Source organism: Equus caballus, chromosome 17 (assembly GCF_041296265.1).
Source record: "Equus caballus isolate H_3958 breed thoroughbred chromosome 17, TB-T2T, whole genome shotgun sequence".
Classification (NCBI taxonomy): domain Eukaryota; kingdom Metazoa; phylum Chordata; class Mammalia; order Perissodactyla; family Equidae; genus Equus; species Equus caballus.
In genome coordinates this window covers 68,867,922-68,887,954 of record NC_091700.1, presented here as the reverse complement: position 1 = coordinate 68,887,954, position 20,033 = coordinate 68,867,922, and the positions used below count along the sequence as shown (strand labels likewise).

Genomic DNA, 20,033 nt, shown 5'->3' with positions numbered 1-20,033 from the left:
TGGCCAAGTGATTAAATTCCACTCTCCACTTCAGCGGCCCAGATTTGCAGATTTGGATCCTGGTCGCAGAGCTGCTGCATGCATCAGCTGTGCTGTGGAGCCATCCCACACAGAAAACAGAGGAAGATTGGCACCGATGTTAGCTCAGGGCTAGTCTTTCTCAAGCAATAAAAGAGGAAGATTGGCAATGGATATTAGCTCAGGGCAAATCTTCCTCACCAAAAAAAAGAAAGAAATAAAATCAGTCTTACATAAATTCTCTTGTTTTTCTTAGCAAGCAGAGATGAACTCCAGTCCCGAAAAGTTAAATTGGACTACGAAGAAGTTGGTGTATGTCAGAAGGAGGTCTTAATAACCTGGGATAAGAAGTTGTTGAACTGCAGATCTAAAATCAGATGTGATATAGAAGATATTCATACTTCTCTTAAAGAAGGTATTCTGGATTATCTCAGTAATCTTTGTTTTAGAAAAGCTTCCGAGATTCTTTGGTTTGTGCAGCTCAGACATAATTTTGCCTTTGTGCTTTGCTGATAAAAAACGTAATTTGTTTCTGCCTGCTGTTAGTGACTCAAGTGGTAAGAAAATGGTACTAATGGAGAGACTGTCCCTGAGGAGACAGCAGACACCTTTTCTGCAGCCTTTCCTTCCTCCTTCAACCAGCTGTTCTCCGGTCTGTGGTGTTGTTTACCAACAGATGAGCATGTGCATTGAGGCAGATTTTAATCATGTCCAGAAAAGTAATGCAACCTTACAAACTTGACCCATGTCCATCGTTTGGTCAGAAGTGTGTATTTACATTTATGTGTACATTTGTGTGTACATGTGTATTCATCTACGTGTACGTGTTACAGATTTATATTCTTGTCAATCGCTTTTCCTTCTATCCATTTATTCCTTTATTTAGTTTGGAAAATTGCCATTATAAAATTGGAAATTTAGCCATTATACTGCATTGCTGCTGTGCCATATAAAATGACCGATATTTAAACATCTCAAATTTAAAGTTAAAACTAGTAATGTGGAGATTTTAGATGCAATTTCTGTGACCCAGATTAAATGTATTAAAATGAGAATCTCCATGGCTTGTATAAACTGGGTGTAAAATAACATTTCAAAAATACCCAAAGAAACCTGATAATGAATCTTGTTTTAAAAGCTTGTGATAATGTGTGAAACTGTTGCATAGTGAAGTTTAAGTTGATTAATTTTGTAAGATGCTACATTTATTAGCCTAATATATTGTTCTTTTTCCTTGAAGATATAGAAATTCTAAAGATTTTCATTGAATGAATTATTTAGGAGACAAAATAGTGGTTAATAGGATGAGTGTGAGATATGGACCACACCATTCTTTGGTATGTTTTTCTTGCCCCACCGCTGCACACCTAGCACCTAAGACAGCTTTTGCCCAAGTGACTTACTGAATGAATAAATGACTGAATGAATGAGTGAATGAGACCAGTTTTCCTGAGAGTGGGTTTATTCATCTCTCAGTGATGAGGTATCCTCAGTGCCATGCTCTCTACTCTGCTACATTAGTAGATGCTCAACAAATGTTTAACTAAAGTGAAATAGCTTTTTATAAAATTATTTTTAGATGGATAATAAAACAGCCCACTCATGTTGTCAGGATTCATTTAACGGGCTGACGAATGTTACCATCTAAAAATGATTTTACATGTTATGGTTCATTCATTCATTCAAATGTTTAAGTAGCAAGGCATATTTTGGATTTCATCATACACAGGTTAAAGTATGCTTACTGTTCTCAAGGAGCTCACCATCTAAGTGGGGAAAATAGATGAACATACAGTATGAAGCTAACTGTAATCCAGTATGGTAATGTTAGAGTGTGAGTCTAATAGTATGTGAAAAGGGAAGGATTACTCATAGAGATGTTAGGGAGAGCTTCAGCAGAAGAATGGCATTCAGGTTCATCCGTAAAAGACAAATAGAAATACACTAGACAATCAAACGGGGGAGCTTACAATTCCATAAAGGCAACAGTAGGAATAAGAAACTGGAGGTGTGAAAATAACCATAAGCTTCTTATACTTAGTGTATGGCGGGGGATGGTAGGTAATGGCACTGAAAAAGGTAGTTTGGAGGTATATCGTGGAGGGCCGTATAAAACATGTCAGTGAGCCTGAGTTATACATTTTGGGCAACGATGCTTTCAGCTTATGCAAACTGTGGCATTGCATTGCAAACAGATTAGTGCCATTAAACCTTCCTTGAACCAGCTGGAGCCTGGGAATCTATTCCAGATCCAGTCTATCTGAACTGAAAATACTTCGTGAAATAAAATTGCCTGCGCTGTGCAGAATCAAATTCTGTCCCTCCCACTGCTTTACTTCATATTCTTTGGCATAAAAAAATGCAAGTTTTATCATAGTTTGAACCGCTTGTGATATACCCTTTGCTTATCAAGCATAATGGAGCTAATGTTTCATTATATAGTCACGCGTTGCTTAACAGCAGGGATATGTTCTGAGAAAGGCATCATTAGGCATTTTTTTTGTTGTGGAAACATCACGGAGTGTACTTACACAAACCTGGATGGCACAGACTAATACACACCTAGACTATATGGTACTACTATAATGGGACTCCTGTCATATATGTGGTCTGTTGTTGACTGAAACTTTGTTATGTGGGGCATGACTGTGTATGCTAGACATGTTTTTCTCAAAGGCTGAATGATGTTCTGGAGCATTCCAGTTATGCTTTCATATTGTATTTACCATTTTTATTCTTTTCATTCTTTTATGACCAAATAAGAATGCTATTTAATTCTCTTTTACAAAGTTACTTGTTGATGACAAATACCTTAGAAATTATCCTATGGAGATGAGCATTTGTTACTAGCTTCAAACCAAATAAAAGGTGAAAATAGGCAGTAATACATGTCAGGATTTCAGGATTTGGCCTCTGAAACCAGACTTCCAGAGTTCTAATGCTAAACTGCCGCTTACTAGCTGTGTGAACTTGGGCAAGTTACTTAGCCTCTTTCTGCCTCAGCTTTGCCATCTGCAAGTGGGGAATCATAGTAATTAGCTATCCCATTGGGTTGTCTTCTGAGTACATGTGAATGGTGTAGGTGCAGTTTCTGTAGTTACAATGCTCAGTAGCTAGGCCCCCTCAATGAATGTTGTATTGGGTGCTCACTCACTGTTGGCTGATGTTGTTAATATTGCCATTACTATCATTGTTACCTGAGGGTTTTCTTTTGCAAGACATCGGCAACTACAGGATTAAATTTGTCAAAATATGCTTCTATCAGTACAGCATACAGTGTGATTACAAGGTGGCATGCAAGACAGCACAGCTGCCTGTTTTCCAGTCGTGTCACATAGCTAATCAACTGTGATCTAGCAACTTCATTCCAGTATTCAAGACCTTGCTTTTTTATCTCTTTGATTGTAGGTGTTCCCAAAAGTCGACGAGGGGAAATTTGGCAGTTCCTAGCTTTACAGTATCGTCTAAGACACAGATTGCCTAATAAACAACAACCTCCTGACATATCCTATAAAGAGCTTTTAAAGCAGCTCACTGCTCAGCAGCATGCTATTCTCGTGGATTTAGGTATGCCTGTCATATTGATGCTAATTTACAAAGGTAAACAATAGGTGCTTTTGTGGAGTTTTTTGGGTTTTGTCCTTCGGTTTTTGGTGGAGATAAAGAGTAAGTATTCCTGGACATATTGCTAAAAACAAGCCTTTAAATACCACTTTAAAAAGCAATATACTAAGTGGTTATGTTATAGAAATTGTGAATGCATCCCTATAGGATGAAAGACAAATTAGCTGTCCTAATGGTAAATGAATGGGCACTTGTGACCTGGGAGAGAATTTCCAGGGACAGCATTATAAAGCTATGTGTTTTTTTTTTTAAAGATTGGCACCTGAGCTAACAACAGTTGCCAATCTTTTTTTTTTTTTCCCTGCTTTTTCTCCCAAAATCTCCCCAGCACATAGTTGTATACTTTAGTTGTGGGTCCTTCTAGTTGTGATATGTAGGACGCCGCCTCAATGTGGTCTGATGAGTGGCACCATGTCCACGCCCAGGATCCCAACCGGCAAAACCCTGGGCCACCGAAGCAGAGCACAAGAACTTAACCACTCGGCCATGGGGCCGGCCCCTAAAGCTATGTTTTTAAATGCTGAATTTCAAATAACTTATGGAAAGTAAAAATGGTATGATTGAAAAAAATATATTATCTCTGATTTTTCTCTACATTAACATATTATAATATGTATTTTATTATTTTAAAATATCTAAATTGTTGGATTAAATATTGTACATTGACATATGACTATTTTGTCTGTACCTCTAAAAGCTGATGTATTTAAAATGGCCAGAAATGTTACTTGAGCCCATTTGGGAAAACAAAGGGAGTACCTTATATTTGAGGTCACCTTATATTACAACATATAAAAAAAAATCACTGGCCAAAACTTAGTTTTGAACTCTGTTTCTTTTAGATGACAAAAAACTGTTTTGGGGAAAGGGCCCAATTCTGTTAATATTTTTCGATACCAATAGAATTGAAAATGGAAATTTTACAGAGAAACTGAAAACTTTCGTTGTCATCCTGCTTCTACCACTGAACTGTGGTTTTAGGCAAATTACTTTGCTTCTCAGTCGCAATCCTTTCTCTTAAATGAGGCCATTGAACGAGGCAGTCCCTATGGACCCCTGCAGATCTGTGGTTCTGTGACCAGAAATTGCTGATGAGATTAGAAATTGGGATGGTGCATTTAGGGCTAGTCAAGATGTCCTAATAAAGAGAAGATGATGATGGGATCAGATTACAGGGAAAGGCTGGTCAGAAAAGAAATGGAGCTAGAATTAATGTCTTGGATAGACAGTATAAATTATAGCATAGTATATAGCAAAAATTTTAAGTGAGAAAGTAGAAGGATTTTAAAAATTGTTTATTTGATTCTACACGTAGCCATCTGTGTTTCCTCAACCTGTTCTTGTTATTTTCTCATATCTTCCCCTTTCTTGCTCTGCAGAATGAATCTTATCAGTTCCTGGGGAAAAAAATCACTTTTAAGCATATGTGGTGGAAAACATTTAAAAGACTGGCCTTTTTACAAGTTCTAACCGACATGAGTAATCATTTCACGAGAAAGCTAACATCCCCCTTCATTTTTGTGGCAAAAGGAAAGTCCCGTAGCAGGATGCACAGCTTTGGTGGTGAAGATGGGTTTGTTTCAGTGTTTAGTGCCAGGGTTTCAGTGATCCAGGACTGACTTTATTTGCTTGCTGAAATGTCTCTGTGGTAATTTTATACCCAGAGGTGAATTTCAGAGGGTAATTTATTTAAAATCGACTTGACCTTTTACTGTCCTTGTCCTTTTTGGATATATTGAAAAAAGAAAAGAGGTTTACATGGCTCATGGAGGTGGTTTAAGAAACAGAGAGGAGGGGGCTGGCCTAGTGGCGCAGTGGTTAAGTTCGCACGTTCGGCTTTGGTGGTTCCGATCCCGGGTGTGGACATGGCACTGCTTGGCAAGCCATGCTGTGGCAGGCGTCCCACATATAAGAGGAAGATGGGCACCGATGTTAGCTCAGGGCCAGTCTTCCTTAGCAAAAAGCGGAGGATTGGCAGCAGTTAGCTCAGGGCTAATCTTCCTCAAAAAAAAAAAAAAAATTAAATAAAAAAAAATTGAAAACCTAAAAAAAAAGAAACAAAGAGGAAAGGACATTTGAAAGAAGTATTTCCTAAATGTTAGACCGAATGTAAAACAAAAAACCCCCAAAAGTCCCTCCAGTGTCGTATTACAAGCAAAGCAGGAATAAGTCTGCTTACAGACTACTAAGATTTCCTTTTGAATAATATACCTCTTGTAGAATTCTGATTTCAGTGGTCTTTATGAGAACTTAGAATTTGCCTTGATTTGTAGTCGGAATAAATTTTATGTTCTCTTCTCTTGGGCTCTCCCCGGCCATGTCCTTGATTCGTTTGTGGAATTTTGTTTTGTTTCTAGAAAGGAGTGCTGGTTAGCATCACATGTTTGCTCCACTATCATATATATGGAGCTGGGGTGGGGGTCTGGCACGTAGGACTTGGGACTTGCTAAAGAGAGGGAGACTCTGTGATGGGTACTTCAAGCAAGTCTCGCTGGTTCGGAAAAGGGTGCTTGTTTATTCCTGGAAATCACTGAAATGCTGTTTCATGCTGGTCTCCAACACATCAGGACATCTCAAAACTATTTCTTTTCTTTTCCCCTGCAGGAAGGACCTTCCCTACTCACCCCTACTTTTCGGCGCAGCTTGGGGCGGGGCAGCTGTCGCTCTTTAACCTCTTGAAAGCCTACTCGTTGCTGGACACAGAAGTGGGTTACTGTCAGGGGATCAGCTTTGTGGCCGGAGTCCTCCTTCTGCACATGAGCGAAGAGCAAGCCTTTGAAATGCTGAAATTCCTCATGTACGACCTGGGCTTCCGCAAGCAGTACAGACCCGACATGATGTCGCTACAGGTGAGGCCCTAGAGCTTCCCGAGGAGCTCCTAAAGCTCTTACCAGAAATCTTAGCGGTGGCCGTCTTCTGAATTACAGCCGAGATAAAGGAATCAGGACCCATCGTCTTGGAACTTGGATAAACGTAGAGGCATGTTTTAGTGTGGGATTTGTGATTTTGTTAAACCTCTAAGAGTGTGACATCCACACGGAGAATAACTTTTCCGTAGTTCGTGAAGTGAGTAAATAAGCAATTCTGGACCGGTGGTGGGTACTCAAGGCTCTGTCCCCTAAGTCTACGAGTTATATGGAGAAAGTATCAAGTCATCTTTATTCCCTTTTCCTCAACTTATCAATTGAAAAGACTCATAGATCTTTTATTTGAAATCTGAAGATATACTGACTTTATTCTTTTACTTCGAGTGCATAAAGACTTGATAGAGACATGCTTCTTCTTGAGCTTACCATGTCTCCCCTCCTTTATCTTACTGTCAGACAGGCCCTGTTAGAGGAAAAAGTGTTTCAAGTCAGTAGTTCTTTTCAGTCTGATTTTCTTAGCATGCTCTGAAGCAGCACAGGTAAGATTTTTTAGTTAAGTAGGGTTTTCACTGCCACTGCTGTCTTCGCCCGATTTCAAACCTCCTGTTTACACGGTTCTCCTCTCTACTTTAAACCTCACTTTCCTCAGTGTATAGGTTTCTAATTAGGAATTTACATTTTATCTGTAGATATAATATCTCAAACAACCACTACCTTGGAATTTAAAGCTTTTAGTGGTAAAAATATAAGGGAAGACTTTAAAGAGAGGAATGTCGGGGCTCTCCTCCTTTGAAATGAGGTAGGCATGATGCCCAGTTAGTCATAATATTATGCTTTAGATAAGAAATAAAATATTTAAAAAATGTTTTAAAAATCTACTCTTTTCTCTGGTTCCCAATGATCAGTTTTGACACTTCATATTTTAGTTGCCAATACGGAGGCAAAAAAGGACTGTGTTTTCACTTGATAAATGTTGTAGTAAACGGTATTTTCTTGAGCGGATGAGTGGAGCAGGAGTGCTCCAGTTTTCTTTACTCTTCAACATGAAATTTTTGCTGGGGAGATAGGGTTTTGCTCTCAATGTTGGGTTTTCAGGTGTGAGTTCACGTGAAGTGTGTTCACCAGGATACATAAATCAAAAATAGTGATTCGGTTCCTAGTCGATGACTATTCGTAGGTCTATAAACATTTCACAAGTCAAATAATGACTATGGAAGCTTTTATTTTTTACTTTATTTCTAAACAGTTTACCAGTATCTTATATCAGATGGGAAGCATTGGTACCCTTGTAAGGAATTAAATAGCTCTGATTTCTAGAAATAACGGTTTAGTAGCTATCGTTAGAATTTCAAAAAGCAGAAAGTACCTAGGAGTACTCTTTGATTTTGGTCCATAAATAGAGAGAGAGATATAGCTATCACATTAGAAATGCAATGGTTTTTCAATTTAAAACTTCCTCATCAATTTGACATTATAAAAATTCATATAAATTGGATTTATATATTAATTTAATATGGCCCAATATTTTATGTCTGTAATTATGAAAATGAAGATGTTTAAAAATCTCGGGTGGCAGCATTATTATAGGCCACAAGGTTGGATACCTGATTCTAGGAGAATAGATCTCTTTGCTCTATAAAGTGACATACAACACTTTCCCACTTTCTAGGGGTAGAAAGATTGTGTTCTTTGTCCAATAGGACTTTCAACAGTGGAAGCAGCAGTGGGCTTGGGATCACTAGGGATTGCTTGATTGGCTTTCAGATTCCCTGTGTCACTGTGTGTGAGCTCGGGCACTGCAGGCTCTCTGTCCATCTGGTATCTGTTACCTTATTTGTAAAGTGAGGCGGTTGAGGTCTCTTTTAATATGAAATATCTTGAAATGTTAAGCGATATATCTGATCAAGGAACTGCCACTCAATCTGTTACTATGTGGGTAAAAGTTTAAGTCAAAGCACAGTTCACAAATTTGCGTATTATTTACTCCTGCTTGATTTTTAGCTATCACAGACCTAAGAGTTTAAAAGTTGCTCTATGGTATCTTTATAATGTTTTCTTTTTTTGAAATACCAATAATCAACTCAGTAGCCAAATGAGGTAATTTTTTCTTTTAATAGTAGATACATTCATAAATGACTGAAACTTTTGCTTTAATCCCCTTTGTAATGAAAAATATGCTGCTGGAATACTTTGGATGTTAGAAATCACATCTTAAGCTTTTGGCTCCATAGCATTCTAAGCCGAGCAGCGTCTTAGCAATGCAGAATGCCTGACAGGTCTAAGCTGGAGCTCCGTCATCAATCAGATGCTGGACTCAACAAAGAGAGACAGGCATTGCTTCTTTTTTTAAAATATATTTCTTTTCTTTTTTTTTTAGGAAGGTTAGCCCTGAACTAATGTCTGCTACCAATCCTCCTCTTTTTTTTTTGCTGAGGAAGATTGGTCCTTGAGCTAACATCTGTGCCCACCTTCCTCTACTTTTTGTATGTGGGATGTCTGTCACAGCATGGCTTGATAAGTGGTGCATAGGTCTACGCCTGGGATCCAAACCAGCGAACCCTGGGCCGCTGAAGTGGAGTGTGCAAGCTTAACTGCTACGCCACTGGGCCAGCCCTAGGCTTTGTTTCTGAACCAAATGTAGTAGGTTCTTTAGAATGGAGGCTTCTCTGGAATTGATCTGAAATAAGAGTGGACCTTCCATGAGAGTCCTGAGCCAGGACAGTTCTGATTAAATTCCAAAAGCAATGCCTTCCTGCATGAGGAAAAATGCCATTTCCATATATATATATGTGATACTAAAACACATGTGACAGAGAAACTTGCTTAATCGTCTTAGATGGACTTTCGTTTCAGTGACTTGCTTTATGATCTCAGTTAAGTGAACTTTAATATCAACTTTAAAATAATAATAAAAATAAAATAATACTACTTTTATTTATTTACTATATATGAATTTATTAAATATTAGAGTAATAGAATGAAAGTTAGTATATTTTATGCACACTCAGATAAATGCGTAATGTTTTATTTTTTTTCTCCAAATTAACTTTAGATTCAGATGTACCAGCTGTCCAGGCTCCTTCATGACTATCACAGAGATCTCTACAATCATCTTGAAGAAAACGAGATCAGCCCCAGTCTTTACGCTGCCCCCTGGTTCCTCACATTGTTTGCCTCTCAGTTTCCATTAGGATTTGTAGCCAGAGTTTTTGGTAAGAGATGCGTATGATCCAGTGGAACAGTGTTATTTATTCCGAGGAATATACTTCTAGCCATATCGTTCCCTGATTGTTTTTCATGTGTTACACAGAATAGCAAATTGCTAGAGGAATTTGATAAATGTACCTGGCTCTATTCTGAGAGTAATTTGAAAACATGTTTTCTTAAATAAAATTGAAATTAAGAGGGAAAGAAGAAGAATTGGGCTCCTGTATTTGAGTAAGCTGTGATAGAGCTATTTTCATTTAAAAATCAGAGTATGCTTTTTTAAAAATCTGAATGAAGGACTTACCGCATATAATTTTCCAGATTTTTATACACATCTTTCCTACCTCTGTTTCTTTGTTTTCCTTCCCCATTGTCCTCTTCAACCTGGATTCAAAACAGAGAGATATGTTCTCTGATTGGGTCAGTGGAAATACCTATAGCAATGTTATTTCTAAGGGCATTTCTTAATCTGACTTTTTGTTGTTAACAGGCTAATTGAAATTCTTGTTTCATTGCTCAAGTGACTTTCCTTTCATGCCAGTGCCGTCGTGGTGCCAATCTCTCAGGCTGGGTGGCTCAGGGAAAAGCACTAAGCACAGGCGGTAGGGCCTGGGGCAAGTTCTTGAGTTCCTATCTTGCTCCATCACAGTGTTAGCCACCAGGAATAAAGAGTGTATGACATGGTTTATGCTCCCTTTGGGGGCACTTAAGTCTGTTCACAAGTCTTTTGTTAGCTTTGTCTGAGTCTATTATTTGAAAAGCAAAAATTTTTTTAAAAACACCTTTTTTTAATTGACTTTTTTATCATAATTTTTTTTATTGCGGTACCATTGGTTTATAACAGTATATAAATTTCAGGTGTACCTCATTATATTTTGAATTCTGTGTAGATTACATCACGTTCACCACCCAAAGTCTAATTACAATCCATCACCACACACAAGTGCCTAATCACCCCTTTCTCTCTCCTCCCTCCCTCTTCCCCTCTGGTAGCCACCACTCCAGTCTCTGTTTCTATGTGTGTGTTTGTCGTTGTTTTTATCTTCTACTTATGAGTGAGATCATATGGTATTTGACTTTCTCCCCGTGACTCATTTCACTTAGCATAATACCCTCAAGGTCCATTCTTCTTAAAAAACAACTCTTTAGTGGAGGTTTGTTCTAATGATGTTGTTTAGGATCTTGATGACCTCAGAAAGGGCTCCCACAATTTTTATGTTCTGCTCTTCTATTTGGTATCCATGGTGAAAGCAGTCAATATTTATAACTCTGTTTTTGCTAAATGTGGGCTTTTTGTCAAATTGTGAGTGTTGGCCCAACTGTAAGTCATCACCAGAATTAGAAAAAAATGAAGTAGAATAGAATACAGTGAAAATATCAGAGTATTACAAATAGTAAGGAAAAATGTTGTTTGGAGAAACTTCGGTTTTGAAGATACGTGTGTTATATGTATATGTACACCAGGTTACAATGTACAATGTCTTTCTTATTGGGGGCTGTGACTAATATATGTGGCTATGTATTATATATATATAAAAGTCAAAATATTTATATAGTTTTTCTTCTCAGAGAATAGTGTGTTAAATCAAAATGATATTTCAGGGCACCTCTCTTTGACTTACCCTTGGAAGCTTGATGTCAGAGTTTATACAAATCTCCCCAGTAACCTGTTTTTTGCTGTGAGAATATCGATGATGCTGTCAGCTTTCCAGTAGCTGCTCAATCCCTTTCTTTGAATTTAGTGAAGAATAGAGACTGTCAGGAAGGGAAAGGATGCATGAACAAGAAGAATGACCATGTTTGAACTGGTTGTTTCACAATTCCCTCTATTTAAAAGACTCCCTGTTGTTTATTATTGGTTATAGAACGACAGATTGAGAGAAACTTTCATGCAAAAGGATTTGGTGCTTTTCAAAACTGTTGCATGTTTGTGTTTGTTAGGAAGCTGAGTTTAAAGTTAGGGTAGCTTTCCTTTTTCTCTTTCACTTCTGATTTAGGTTATATACTGGTTTGGGGATTTGTCTTTTAAAGTTTTTAAAATTTCCTTCTCTAGTAGAGGTTTAATTACATATTAACTGGTTCATCTACTTTTTAATTGTGGTAATGAGAATTTAAATAGTACTAACTGGTTATGTTGATTTGTTTTTGTATTCCCCTTGTGAAGAAAAATCTCAGCATTGCTTGAATAAGTGTCTTTGAGGTTTACCTTGTCTCCATTAAATTTGTGGCTGGAAGTTATAAATAAATACATAGACAAACAGATATATAATTTGTCTTTTTTATTACCCTGGACTTATCTGAGATTCCTGAATAAGTAAAGAGAGTATTCAAACATCTGTTTACTTGTTTCAGTCATAGTAATTTAAAAAAAAATAAACTAGATAGTTTTGACCAATATCTTTTGCAAAATATTCTGTGGTCCTGCTGCTGTGGTTTAAAACAGCAACAGCAAAACCCCACCAAAAAGCCCTTTAGCACAAAGAGTATGCTTACTACAATAGTGGATGCATAATTTTGATCATGAAAATTATATTCTCTTTTTTTAGATATTATATTTCTTCAGGGAACTGAAGTTATATTTAAGGTTGCGCTCAGCCTCCTGAGCAGCCAAGAGACGCTTATAATGGAGTGTGAAAACTTTGAAAATATTGTCGAGTTTCTTAAAAGCACGCTACCTGATATGAATACATCTGAAATGGAAAAAATTATCACCCAGGTATGATTTAAGTGAAGATAACAAGATATAAGATTATACAGCAGTTTCTCTGCTAATTATGTATTAAGTGTCTTGGGATAAAGATCTAGTTTTGCTTGACAGGTATTATTTTTTCAGTTTTTTAAAATTGGATTGATATATTTTATTTAGAAATGAGGCTGTTGTGAAATTTCTACCTTGTGATATCGTCTGTGTGGCTGTGCACAGCAAAAGTGGTCCAGTGCTCCATAATGCGTTTTTCAGGAATCCTTCCAATGTAGACCAATAGTATGATGGAGGATAGAACAGACGGAGTTAGGAAGACCAGAGAATAAAATGAGATCCACTTGCCTTTGTAATGTTGTTAATTCTGTTTTAAAATATACAAAGAGTCCATGTGGCAAGAGCGTAGGCTTTGGAATTAGACAGCATTGTATCTGCATCTTCTAGCTCTTTTATTAGTTGTTTGGCTTGCACACATCACTTTAATCTTCTGAACCCTAGTTTTCTCATATCCAAAGTGGGACAATACTGATCTGAGACGTTTTGCAAGGCTTAAATGAGGAGACTTGATACATCAATCAGAGTCCCTTGCAGTACACAGAGTCCACCTCCAATGATTCAAACAAAGGTACCATTTACAGAGGTGTGGGCAGGGTTAAGGGAACCAAACATGGATGTCCAGGTGCCCAGAAACTAGTAACAGAGGGAAGCTGTTCATACCCATGGTGCTGGAGGGGTGGGGGAAGTTATAACAGTGTTCCCAGGCCCAGTGAGTGCTGGAACTATGGAGGCAGGGTCTCTGGAGGTTATTGTGCTCTTGGTGAGCCAGGCAGGGAAGAAATACCCAACCTCATTCTCCTGCCCCTTCTGATCTCCTTCTGTCTCCTCCCATTGGCCATACCCAACCAGAAGCCAGCAAGAAAGGAAGTGTGGGGAATGCAGGTCACAAGGGTCTGCCTCCCAGAGTACAGCAGAATGGGTGAGGGCAGAGAGTGCATCTGGGGAGCAAATGGAGAGTAACCAATACACCGTGTATCTAGTCTCTGGCTCTTTATAGGGACCAGGTAAGTGGTACTTATATATTCCTGTTGTCCAGATGACATGAATAGGCTTAAGACCAGATCTGTAGACAAAGGAGACAAGCTCTGTGAGTTTTAACAAAACTTACCACTTTCCTAGAGGCACTTGGGATGGCAGATAAAAGACAGAGTTTAGAGCAAGGGAAAGGGAGTTTTGAGATCTTGTTCTGGCGCTAGCTGTGTGACTTTGGGCAAGTTACAACCTCTCTTGAGTCTCAGCTTCCTCCCTACCATAATGATCCTATTACTTCTTCACGTTGTTTTTAGAAGCAAATGTAACCAATTAGGTTGAAGATTTGTACGCTCTAATTCACACTGTAACATGAATGCTTATTACAGTAATATTAATACACATAAAATTTTCTTTCCATTACGTGGGATCTACATCACAGGCAGATTATTCTGTGAAGATCTGTGAACGTTTTTTATTTCTTAAAATGCTCTGTAAGCTGAAAGGTATAGCTTTTATTTATATATTTGCTTGTTTATTTGTTAAATCTTCAGAAGTATGTGTTTGACTGGCAATCAGTCAGAGATTGTACTTTTGAGAGAGTTGATCTCTGATTTGACATCAGGTCCCCTATCTTCTTCTTTTTTTTTTTTTTAAAGATTTTATTTTTTCTTTTTTCTCCCCAAAGCCCCCTGGTACATAGTTGTATATTCTTCGTTGTGGGTCCTTCTAGTTGTGGCATGTGGGACGCCGCCTCAGCATGGTTTGATGAGCAGTGCCATGTCCATGCCCAGGATTTGGACCAACGAAACACTGGGCCGCCTGCAGCGGAGCGTGTGACCTTAACCACTTGGCCACGGGGCCAGCCCCAGGGTCCCCTATCTTCTAAAGTTAATGAAGGAATTGCCTGGCTTTAGAGATTGTTACTAGGATTGATGGATAGAATTTATGGGCAGGTAGATTTGGACTTGATTCTTAGAGAGAATTTTCTAACAGTTAGAGTTGATTGACTATGGAATGAACTGCTGATTTTAAAGGAGACCTTGATGAGCTTCATTTATGGTCACTATAAAAAAATGCAAATAATGCAGAAAAGCACCAAGAAGAAAGTAAAAGGAACTACAAATCTCAACACCTTGAGATTTAAAACCTTTAAACTTCCTTTTACACATCTCTCTTTTCTCATATACACATATGAATATGTATACAGTTTTACGTAAGTGAGATCATCCTATACATACTATTGTGTAACTTGATTTTGTATTAAAATACATGTAGAGTATTGGACATATTTCCATGCCAGTGAATATAGATCCATTGCTGTCATTTTTAATGAGTGTGTAATAGTCCATTGAATCCATACCCATTCGGTAGGAAAAATGATGCTTGTTTGAGAGAGATGACCAGGTTGTCTAGAAATCCCACTTAAATTCTGAGATTTGAGTATCTCTAATAGTAGTAGGGTAAGTAAGTTAGTCAGATTTTTTTGTGGTGCCTTTTCTCCCCACAGCGTTAGTGTAGGCACTGTTGTTTAAATGGCAGCTGCTGCCTTACCTTCCATATTAAGTTTAGACTAAGGAGGGTTTACCTGTCTTTTAACTTCTATGCAAACTGTCTTCCAATTGGGTGGCAAAATGGGAGAGTGGAGGCAGCCCCAGTTAACCCTACGGTCTGCATAGTGCTCAGGATGTGCAATTTGGAAGATTCTCTGTGTGGTAGAATATGTAAGTGACTCCTAGGTGGCTCACATGGATTAGCAAATGCATGAAATATTTATTATAAGACCTTTCTGCCCCACCGACCATCAGAAGTGCTTTTGGTCTCATTAGTATAGAAATGCTCTATGCAATTCTGCTTACTAATCAGCAAAGATTATCTCTAACATAGATAAGAATTAATAAAAATGTTGTTTGGTATACTACATTTTGGGAGATAGGTATTAGATTATGTATATTTTGGTTGCAAAATATCCTTGAATATTATCTTACTCTAGTGTCTCTGCCTCATCATGAGAATGTTTCGATTGTGTAGAAATAATCTATTTGTCCTTATCCTGACAGTCACATCCGTTGTTCTTCCTTTTAGTATGCCATACTCTTCCTGATTAATAAGTATTTGGAAATCCAGATGAAGTACACCACATACACAGACTGTATCTGCTATACATATTGAAGGCCAGATTAACCCCTGGTGTTTTCATGGCAGGTTTTTGAGATGGATATTTCTAAACAGTTACATGCTTACGAGGTGGAATATCACGTGCTGCAGGATGAGCTTCAGGAATCTTCCTATACCTGTGAGGATAGCGAGCCTATGGAGAAACTAGAGAGGGCCAATAACCAACTGAAGAGACAAAACATGGACCTCCTAGAAAAATTACAGGTAAAGAGATAAAGATTTGACCAAAGAAGTGCTTGCATGCCTCCTGCATACACAGAACTATCCCAGGAATGATAGAGCTGCGACATGGATTGAACTGTTGCTGACTATGGGCCTGTGTATCAGACTATCTCCACGTGCTCCAGAGACTACAAATGCACTTGTCCATTTAAATACCACTTGGGAGAGAAAATGTGCACTCACGAAATAGTTAAATGGCAATTCAAAGTGGAATCTAGTTGAATACGTATTGGGTGTCGTGCATATTTGGTTGAGTTCAAGGAACGAGTGGTTGAATATGGGAAATTGGGAAAACTGTGGGGATTTGGGGCTGAAGCCGGACGCTGAAGGGTTGATGGAGGAAAGGAGTGAGGAGTTGGGGGGTGGTATATATAAGGAGATGTGTTAGAGCAGCAGAGAGCGCTTGATGTCAGTTTAGGATGTATGTTGGGAAGAAGTGGGATAAATATGATGGATGCAGATGACTTTCAGTGTCAAGCAGAAGAGCATGGCTTTCACCCTGTTGAGAAGGAAGTCTCTCAAAATGTTTGAGCCATACTTCAGAAAGATCAATCCGGGAACCTTGATAAGGCCAGATTAGAAGGGGGCGGGAGAAGGTAGGGAGACCAGCTGGAAGTCATTTGCAGAAATCTGATTGGAGATGATGAGAATCGTCTAGAGTAAAACTCTCAGAAATGGAAAGAAAAGGAGGACATTTTTGAGAGAATTGATTGAAAACATGTAACACATAATCTCTGCCATCAAGGAATTTACAATTACTTGGGAATATAAAATACTATATATTTATTTATAAATGCACACTTACAAATGCAATAAGCAATTTAGTATAAACTAATATTCCACATCTGCAACTTGTATATTGTGTGCTGTGTATCCAAGCCCTGAGGGCAGGCTTAAGAGTGATCACGGAGGGGAGGTTAGAAGGTGAACTTTCTGGAGGGAGATGAGTTCTGATCCCTTACTACTTGGATGTTTCAATGGTGGTTAATTGAGCACTTCCTCGTTAGGGAAAGTGGGTTTGGACTTGCTTTATATTATAATGATTTTTATTAATGGCTACAAACTTTTTTGTTGAAAGTTCAATGTTGTCATCATGTCTGGGTTCCCAAGTTCTGTGGGAATCTCTGACACCCATAAAAACTGATAAGATTCCAAGGATGTGTTCAGAAAACCCTGCATTTCCAGTCAGAGGGCAAAACCCCTCTTTTTGCACCTCCAGGCGTGTCAGAAATCTCCTGTTTCTCCCTCAGCCGATCCCATTCACTCCAGGTGGACACCGGTGTGTGGAGTGAGGAACCCCCCGCCCCCTACTGTGGGAAGATGATTTAATATTGTGTTTTTGGTGTATTCAGTGAAATGAGATGTATTTTGTTAGTACCGAAATTTTATTTTTGAGAAACCTAAAAATCTCCATTTCAAGGAAAGTTTCAGAGTATTTGCTTCTCATAATATGTCATTAAGTAATATGATATGATTAGTTAATGTATGTAAGGCCTGGCTGTTGCTACAATGAAGAATCAGAGTCTTCAGATTTTTGATTTGAAGGATTTTGTTTCCCCCCCCCCCCCCAAAACAGATTGCTCATGCTAAAATCCAGACCTTGGAATCCAACATGGAAAATCTTTTGACCAGAGAGACCAAATTGAAGTCTTTAATCCGGACCCTGGAACAAGAGAAAATAGCTTATCAAAAGACAGTGGAGCAGATCCGGAAGCTGCTGCCAGCCGATGCCCTCGCCAATTGCGAATCGCTGCTCGGAGACCTAAACTGCAACCCTAACAACAAAGCAAAGACGGGAAACAAGCCATAACTGAAGAAGTGCCGTCTCAGCAGAAAGTGCTCTTAGAATGCTACGGAAGGGAAGAATCTGCATGCTGCTGGCCCAGCGCTGGACCCGGGAGCTGACGGAACCACCTGAGTCTGGTGCTGTGCCCTCGTCCTAGCTGTGGACCTTGCTTTTCTTAGCCTACGCCAGTCCTAAGCCATTGTACATACGTAGACTGGTTTTTGTTGTTGTTGACTATGTACATATATATAAGATGGACATAAAGGATTCATGCTTTGAAATACAAGGAGTCGATGTATATTTAGAGCAGTTTTTTAAATCAAAACTTCATGAAATCCACACCAAAGGGAAGTTAAAATGGAGTTCCCCTTGGACACACGTGAAATTATTTTGTCTTTGTAGTGAATCAGAGCTAGAGCATCTTTGTATATTGAAATATACTTGAAAAAAATGAATGTATTTTTTTCTCCAAAGAGCAGCATGTTTCACTCAATAGTGGGGAAGGGGAAACATTTGTGCAACTATGTGTATCTGTCTGAAAATCTACGGACATTGTATATATGAGGAAGACGACTAATTGCTAGTCACGCTCCTATGGGTTTTTCAGGAAAGTGGGGACGTTCCTCCCCTGCCTGCTTTGTGCCAACTAGCATGTTGTATCTACATGCATTTTGAGTCTGGATAGGTGTTACTTTAGACGTGCATAAGGAGAAAGCAAGACATTGTGGTGGAGTCTACCCACCCAGCTCGAGGGGAAAGAGAATGTTGCTAATTTGTAGCAAATTAGACCAGCATTGTTACTCAAACTAAAAATATTAGGTGTCAGAAATTTAATGTGAGACCTGAATAGTCTAGATCAACTTTTTACCTGTTAATCTAAATTACTCCTGCAGTTGTGAACAGACTTCCCTTGGGGTGCCAACAAAAAGTCCATGACATGGATTTGCCATTTTCCCACCAAAAGGTGGGCACTCTTACTTATTTCTCTCTACCTTTAATGAAAGATAAGGACATGCAATTGTGATTGGTTTTCTAAAGATGATATGCTGGGGTTTTTTGTTTTCATTTTTTGCCAATTGACAGAATCTAATAAACTCGTAATCATCTTCCCCTTCCATGTGAAAATTTATGAGATCTGTGAAATGTTTAAGAACAAACTGTTGAAATCCATCAGAAGGGAAGGAGAAAGTGGCACCAAGCCCTTCTACAACCTATCATTCTGAATTTGGACTCCCAATTTTCTCAACCTCCAGATAGCTTATTAGAAGACTTTCATGCGTGCTGGGTGTATGGAAGAAGAGTAACTTTCAAAGTACATTTGCAGTTCTCCATCTCACAGATGATCTTACAGTAGTGCCTCTGAAAGTTGATGCAGCATTTTTGCCTTTCCAGACAATATTTATCATCACTGCTTTTTGCAGTACTTATGTGATCACAGATGGGTTATCTGGGATAATTTTCTTCAAAGGGAGTTTGTTATACACAAGCTATAATGTATTATAGAGTAGAAGAGTATAGCTCTAATCTGCTCGATGAGCAGATGATAAGCATTGAAACCCCCTTCTACACCGTTACTCAGCGTAAATGTGATGACTTGTTACAAATCAGCATGCCCTCTAATCCAGACAGTTTCTTAAAAGAAAATAAAGTCTTATTAGTAAAGTTAATGTAATTTCTAAGTTCAAAAAAATGCTGATTCTAGATACCCCATTCACTTGGGGCCACCAACTGATTTGTTGCTTGGATTTCCCTAAAATTTCTCTATTTGTAGGCGAGGTTTTTCTTATGAAGAGTATGACAAATATCATCTGGTTACTGTCTGGTGATGAAAATTACCTTATGTGTGTGATACACAGGTGGTAGCCAAAGAATCTTCACGTTGGGAAAAGAAACTTTTCCTTTCAATTGTTCAGTTTAAAGTAAATTTTATTCTGGATGTTGAGTCAATGTTATGAGTTGTATTACAGTGTTCAGAGATTGAGGTGTCTTGGATACAATATTTCTTTTGAAAATGAATTTTCTTTTTCTTTTGTGATTTTTTAAAATGTTCCGCTAGTTATGCTTCATGCATTGTTACATCTTCATCCAATCAATGTAATGTCTAGTTCATTTACAGTAAATACATTGCTACAGTTTCCTTGGCTTATTGGTTTTACTATTGTTTGTAATAGGAGAGAAAAAGCCCTTGGTTAGAGTCCTTCACAAAATCTGCATAGGTTGGATGGTTGCTACTTAAAATTGGTTCACTGGTAATTCTTTTCAATAGAGTCAGAGACAACAAATATAATTTTTAGGAACATTTATGAAAGTACATTGTCAGTTACCAGTTTCTAACTTCTTTCCTAATGGATCCTTTTGCTGATGAATATAAAAAGAAAAAGACAACCACGCTGGCAGATTTGCA

The 20,033-nt window shown here is 38.3% G+C and overlaps 1 protein-coding gene across 19 annotated transcripts in view; it reads left to right on the top strand.

Moving 5' to 3' along the window:
* Positions 1-19,764, top strand: part of TBC1D4 (TBC1 domain family member 4) — a 175,935-nt gene extending 156,171 nt beyond the window's left edge. For all 19 annotated transcript variants that reach the window (XM_070239868.1, XM_023621692.2, XM_023621691.2 and 16 more), the window contains 7 exons: positions 275-433; positions 3,427-3,585; positions 6,247-6,491; positions 9,562-9,721; positions 12,263-12,432; positions 15,649-15,825; positions 17,420-19,764. In XM_070239868.1, the coding sequence (XP_070095969.1) occupies positions 275-433; positions 3,427-3,585; positions 6,247-6,491; positions 9,562-9,721; positions 12,263-12,432; positions 15,649-15,825; positions 17,420-17,653 (1,304 nt within the window). In that variant the 3' untranslated portion in view covers positions 17,654-19,764. The remainder of the gene's footprint in view (positions 1-274; positions 434-3,426; positions 3,586-6,246; positions 6,492-9,561; positions 9,722-12,262; positions 12,433-15,648; positions 15,826-17,419) is intronic.
* The last annotated feature ends 269 nt before the right edge of the window (positions 19,765-20,033 follow it).